The sequence below is a fragment of the Tupaia chinensis genome, unplaced genomic scaffold (assembly GCF_000334495.1).
Source record: "Tupaia chinensis unplaced genomic scaffold, TupChi_1.0 Scaffold000573_1, whole genome shotgun sequence".
NCBI lineage: Eukaryota > Metazoa > Chordata > Mammalia > Scandentia > Tupaiidae > Tupaia > Tupaia belangeri.
This window is the reverse complement of record NW_006160087.1, coordinates 7,213-13,924: the sequence shown is the minus strand read 5'-3', so window position 1 is coordinate 13,924 and position 6,712 is coordinate 7,213. Positions and strand designations below refer to the sequence as shown.

Sequence of the window (6,712 nt, the reverse complement as noted above, 5' to 3'; positions counted from 1 at the left end):
GAGAGGGCTCCTCTGCTCTAGAGGGACTGCTGAGTCGGAGCAGGAGAAGAGGGGAAACGCTGCAGCCAGGGCCCCCAGCAGGGATCCGCACCCTTGAAAGCCTCCGAGCAACTGGCACTGTGACAGCAAGCCTGGCCAATCCCGGGCCCAGCTAATAGCGGGCTGGATCTCCAACTCGGTTACCACCAAGCCCTGGCGAGGAGTGTTGGCACAGCAGAGGCGATGGCAGAGCTGTGGGCATCCCGCAGCTGCTTCTTAGCAGAAGGATGCAAAAGCTTCAGGACTGGGTCCGGAAAGCCATGGGATAAGACAAGCGTGGAGAATCCCAGAAGCATTTGAGAAAAAGCTACCAGAGGCAGAACATCTGAATGATACTTCAGGGGTTTTTTAATGAATGATATTCAGGTTTCACTACCCTGAGCTTTTACTATGTGGAAGGCACAGTTCCAAAACCAGGGAGCAAGGGGAATGTGGGATTTTTTTTTTTTTTTTTTTTTTAGGTTTTTTCCCAAGGGCATGTGCACTCACCGGAGAAAGAGACAGTGAGAAATCATCCCCCGGGGGATGGCCATGTCACAATCCCTTCTCCATTCTCTCCTAGGGTTTTGGGCACGCACACTCACGCTCTCCCAGTGTGATTTTCAAGGTGCCAGGTCAGCCACTGCCATTGGCCATGTGGGAGTCAAGCACCTTAACCACTATGCCACCTGCTGGCCCCAAACATGAAATTCATTAAGTTGAATTGGATGAAGATGGGAATTTCTTAAGGATCAATGGAAATACATTCTCGTAGGGGAGAAAAGGAAAACCAGCACACTACCCAGTGCGTGGCTCCGTTACAGCAATGGAAAGAGCGGCGAAGCGGCCATCGATCCGATCCAGCTATGTGACTGGTGTCAGCGGAGGAAGGCGCCCAGGTAACTGCTGTTAGGACCTGAGCGTGAGGATTAGCTTAGCAAAGGAGAGGGGGAGCAGAGGTGGAGGGAGGATTCAGGCCTCGAAGGGCGGAAAACCGGCATATTCCAGACACTGAGGTGACTGCCCAGACACAGAAGTGGGAGAGGGTACGGGCTGGGAGGGAAGCCAGGGCCATCAGCAGCGCCTTAAGAGGCCATGTTAAAGATCTGGGGTTTCAGAGAGGTTTAAAAAGCAATGGCATAGTCTAATATTTATCCAAAAGCTGGCAGAGTCCAGGGAACATTCAAGTGACAAAGAACCTCCATTGTCCTTGTTACAGAAGAGCCTGGGCGTCCACAGCTGCACAGCCAGTACCTGGGGGTTGCATCAGGATCACATTTTAGGTCCTTCAAAAGCGCTTTCTCCACCGAGGCCGCCACTAGGGGGAGTGGGGGAATGACGCGGTGGGAGGCAGCAGCCCCTCTAGAAGAGGCCAGCGAGGCCCCATGCTCCCTTTCACGGGCAGCAGCTCAGCGCCCAGCAGTCCTGGCGGAGGTGGCGCCCAGAGGAGCAGCAGATGACAGACCCCGTAGCTGTCGAGACTCAGCAGTACCAGGTCGAGCGTGTTCAGGACCCTGAGCGTGGAGGCAGCACGACACACCTGCCCCTAGCCCTCGTGTTGGGCCCCCCAGGATGCCAGCAGCAAGGGTACGGTACCAGGCTGAGAGCGAAGGCGAACAGGAGCCCCGGAACCATGGCTCCCGGCGGAGCGCGGCTGAACGCCCGGAGGGTAGGACCCCGCGCCGAGGGCGCCCGCACCAGGCTCAGGTAGGCCTTCGGCACTAGTTGGAAGGCGACAGCCAAGAAGGCCACAATGGCGTAGGCCAGGACGGCAGGGCGTGTGGCTCAGGGCCAGGCGGGTGGCAGCTCAGGCTGATCTGTGTGGCAAAGGGCGGGCAGTGTGGGGGAACCGTAGTGGGCGGCCCGGCGGCAGCTGGCCTCGGGGAAGGGCCTGTGGGCCGCGCCCAGGTAGCCGCTGAGCCATGGGCAACGTGAGCGCAAAGAGCACGGCAGGGCGGGGCGCAGGGCCTGGCCCAGGGCGGCCACGTTGGCCGGCAGCCCCAGGCCCTGCGCCCAGGCGTAGGCTGCAGGCACCACCAGGAAGCGAGCGAGGTCATGCAGGGGCTGCAGCCACCAATCCCAGTCCCCAACACTGCTGTTCATCTCTGCCCTGAACGAGGCAAGGGGTCACTGTGGGGCCAGACAAAAAGCCCCCGTGCCTTCCCTCCCCATCCCGGCCTTGTGGCTTTCAGGCCCAGCTGGGAGGGACACTGGAGGCAGAAGTCCATGTGAGAGAGGAAGAGGAGCGACCAGAACTCAGCCGGGGACACTGGGCACGGCCAGCATCTTGGTGACAAGCTGTGGGAAAGGAGAAGAGGCAGCAGTTCCAGCATCTTGGCAATTTCCAGCCTGGTAACTGGGAGGTCGGGGGTCGCACTCCAGATGGAGTATGGTGCAGACATGGGGACCCCGCCTAAGTCAGGAGCAACCAAAGAAGCCAGGCTGGGATGTGGGGCAGTCCTCCCCAGAAAGAGCCCTGACCCCTCCTCCCTGTACCTCTCAGACCAAGATGGAGGAACAGCTGTGACACGGTGGCGGAGGACGGGACTTGCACAGGTGACGGGCCTGTCCCTGGGAAGTAACCACGGCTCGGCTGGAGCACCCTCGGAACACAGAGGATCCACCTCTCTCAAGCCTGGTAGCCTGCTTCCTCCTTCCCCTCCTTAGACCACAAAGAATCCTGGGTCCACTCCAGGCTTTGGACAGAGGGCAAGGAAAGCACAGGCGGCAGGCAGGGACCTGGCTCGTTCTGGACACGCACGCGCCTGGGCAGATTACTCAGCAGCACGGAGTCTGCCTCCCTGTGTGAAGTGAAGGTGGAAATACCTACCTCACAGGCTTGTAGGGAGGCTTCCGAGAAAACACGCGCGACAGCCGTGGCTGCCTCTGGGAGATCCCTACATTGTTAGCTCCCTCCCTCCTAGGTGACACACAGATAAGCCTGTACACACACAGGGCTAGTGACAGCCATGCCACGCCGACAAAGCAACACAAACATCTGGGCAAGTTCCTGCCTCCCCCAGGGGTAAGTGCCCAAGTCAATGCCCTGGGACTAGTTTTCACACACACGCGCACACATACATGCACCTAGGGTGTCCCCACTCAGTTCCTCTAGTACCCAGACTGAACTTCTGCCTTTGAGCCTCTCAGGCTTGGGTCCTGGCTGGGGCCCTGAGTGAATGCATTTGTCTCCTCCTCCCTGTCTATCCTCCATGGCTCCAGCACTGATCGCCCCCCACCATACGTCTCTCCCTGCTATCCCAACAGTTTCTCTCTTATCTCCTGCTGTTTTGGTTGCTAGTCTCTGGAGTCTCTGCTTGGAGGAGCTAAAATCGGGCAGAATCCCCTCCCACCCACATAGCCCAGACCCTTGCACCAACAGGCTAATCTCAGGACACACGTGGAATGGGCCCAACAGCTGGAGGGGCTGGAGCCCACCTGCATCAGCTGTGAGCCAGGGCTCCAAGGGAAGAGTGTCCCTGCAGGGCAAGAGAAGCATTGGGAAGACAGCCCAAGGCAGTGGAATGCCACGGTGCTGAGCTGACCTAATGTAGGCTGAGGTTTGGAGGCCACTTCCCTGAGATCTGGCTTCTTCTTGGGCCCCTGAGGAGGCCCTGCTGGTGCTCAGGACATTTCTGCTGCTAACAGCTCATCCACACCCGCTGGCCAGCCTCCCCTTCCAGCACCCTGTCTTTCCTACAGCTGCTGGGTCAGCCCTGCAGCCAAGCTTTGGGGTCCAGTGCTGCTAACGGCCCATGGGCCAAGCCTTGGTAAACAGGAGCTCACACTCTAATGGCAGCTGTAAAAGGTTTCACGCAGGGTCCTAACTGAAGACAGGCCGGCTGTGGCATCCCAAAAGAAGGGAGAAAGAATGAGGCCAGGATCTCAGGGCTCCAGCTCTACCTTCAGGGACTTGAACATTTTCATGTAGAGGGGTAATTCGAGAGCAGGGCAGATTTAATCCTCAAACTGAAGATGGTAGGGGTGCCATGCGGCCCATTTTCAGCTTTGGCAGCTGACAAGAGTGAATGTGTAGGTTCTGGAATCCACTGAAGCTCAGTTCTAGTCTCAGGTCTGACACTGAGCCATTTAAGCTTCCCCAATCCTTTTTGTCATCTGGAGAACAAATTGATGTTTAACAATAGCTAGTATTTACTGAGCAATATTATGTGGCAGGCTATGAAATGTTTACATTTATTACCCACATTTGCGAATAAGCCAGTAAGTGGCAGTAACCACTGTCCACCCCCACTCCCACCCTTGCTGACCAATGTGGGTGACTCAGTCTGAGTCCATCATGGGAATGCTGTTCTCCAGCGGCGGTCTAAGGATGAAAATGAGCACAACTGTGGCCCATGAGATGTGAGAGGGCATCCAGAGCCTTCCTTTTTTTTTTTTTTTTTTTTTTTTTCACCTTTCAATGTTCTGTGCAAAAGTGCTGTTGAGAGCTGCAGCAGCTATTTTGGAACTTGGAGGCCAGTGGCCAATAAATTGAAAGCAGCAGAGCAGAAGTCAAAAGAATGTTGGTTTGTCATATCATGACTAAGTAGCAAATTAACCAGCACTGAAATGGAAGCTATATTGTCCCTGGGCCTCCTGAGAGAAGTCTCCTGTTTCGACACTACATATATTTCTGTACTACCTACTCATCCATCCTTCCCATACAGAGAGCGGAACGCTGAGCTTTCAGAACAAGAGGGACAGATGCAACCACAGGGAGCTTGCCTGAGCGGGTGCTAGCCAGTGAGAGCAGGAATTCCCGTCCTGCTGTGAGCACGAAATGGGAGTGATACACAGATTTCTTTCAACCCTGTGGGCTCCCAAATGCCACTGTTCCTCCCCCTCCAAGCAATCTGTAAGCTGGTAGCTGGGATATCTGCAGAAATACATGAACTCTTGACAGTAGATGCTCTAACAGTTGTCCACTTTGTCTCAGTAACTCGCACATGCACACGCATGCACACGTATCCCCCTTCTGACCTCCAAGGGCCTTTCCGATTCCTCCCAGGCTTGGGCCCCGCTATTCCATTCGGTGTTCCATGGAGCTGGTGTCCCCCACCTCCATGTTGCTGTCAAGGAGCGCTAGACCGAGTGCCACAGTCACCAAAGGCTGGCGATTCAGGTCCTGTGAAGACTCAACATCTCTGTTAGCTCAGCAGATCTAAAGTATGAGATAAAAAGGGATGAGGGGATCCCTCAGGTGGCTTGAAGGGCACAGGCAGGTACTCAAACTCTGACAGTCAACGTGTACAGGTTAAGTGTATACTCTAAACCTTACAAATGTTTGTGCATTTGGAACCAGCATCCTCACTGCTGGGGAGAGAGTAAGTGTGCAAAGGCGATTTATTGTGAGCTTTATAATGGAAAACTGGGAACCAAAGTACTCCTTGTGAATGCAGCCTTACAACAAAACCCTCTGCAGACACTAACATGGATGAGGTAAAGAAGATATGTGTTACAATATGTTGGTTTCAAAAATAGGTAATAATATATACAGTCTCATTTTCATTGAAAAAAGATGTATCTGTACCAAGGCATAGAAACAAAAGTGGCTATTCTGGAGCACTGAGTTTTGCGTTAAGCTTCCTGCCTGCCATCTCCTATGTTCACAGGACGTGAGAAATGTTAGCATGTGTAACATGTACCCCTCAAAAAAGAACAGTAAAGTTAGAGGGAAATCGCAGTCAGGTAGACAAGATGTCTCCTTCAACACCTGGCGACCCTGGTCATGCTGGTAATGAGGTGTTAGACTGTGCCAACCGTGTTCCAGTTATGACAGCGGCGTGGACAAAAAGGCAGAGACTCTCTCCACCCGGGACTCCTTGAATGGACCTGGGGTTCTCTTCCTCGGAGGTCTCACCACCTTTGAAGTCTGGGCTAAGACCTGGCAGGCGTTCAGCAGCAGCAGAAGCCCCAGGCAGACGATGGCTGGGGTGCAGGTGCTCAGGGACTGTTTCAGAGAAGCCAATGTGAAGATGGCCACTGGAATGGAAAGCAAGGTCCCTGCAGCTCCCTGGAGTGCAGCACCCAGGAGATCCAGGAGCCTGGGGCTCCCAGCCTGGGCTGACTACTCAAATCTAGCCCTCCCATTACAGCCAGCCCACCATTAACCCCACACACACATCCCCCAAACCAGCTGCACCCATCCCTCTCGCCTCCCGGGACAGCAGGACCAGGAGAGGCAGAAGGCTCTTCAACTTATGAGGCCCCTCTCGGAGGCCAAGAAACAGAAAGTCTAGACAAATGGGTCCAGGCTGAGGTGAGTAGCTGGGGACTTGGAACGACTCTCCGTGATCTCCCTGAGGGAAGGAGGCTGGGGGATGGTAGAGAAGTTACGAATCTGAAAACGAGGGAAGATGGAAAACAAGCCTAGGGGACAGGGTGTTGGTGGCAGCAAATGACGCAGGCCAAGGGACACAGAAGAGCCTGAATGGGAACCAGCAGTTAGCGTAATGGCTATGTCGCTGGACTCTCATGTAGTCGACTGCGGTTCGCGTCCCAGACCTGGTGGCTTAAAACTCACACCAGGCGCGTGTGCGTGCGTGCCCAAGATCCCGAGAGGAAAATGGAGGAGAAGGGATTGCGGTGTGACCATCCCCCCTGGGGGGTGATCTCGCTTTCTGTCTCTATGTCTCTGTCTGTCTGGTGAGCGCACGCGCACTATAGCAAAAATCTCTCAAAAAAAAAAAAAAAA

General features: G+C 54.8%; 1 protein-coding gene across 1 annotated transcript in view; it reads right to left on the bottom strand.

Annotated features, from left to right (window-relative positions):
* Positions 1-4,193: 4,193 nt before the first annotated feature.
* The window catches only part of TMEM35B (transmembrane protein 35B), a 4,229-nt gene continuing 1,710 nt past the window's right edge, over positions 4,194-6,712 (bottom strand). The window contains exons 2-3 of the mRNA XM_027775559.1: positions 6,260-6,358; positions 4,194-6,031 (exon numbers count right to left, since the gene is read on the bottom strand). Of these exons, the coding sequence (XP_027631360.1) occupies positions 5,789-6,031; positions 6,260-6,358 (342 nt within the window). The 3' untranslated portion in view covers positions 4,194-5,788. The remainder of the gene's footprint in view (positions 6,032-6,259; positions 6,359-6,712) is intronic.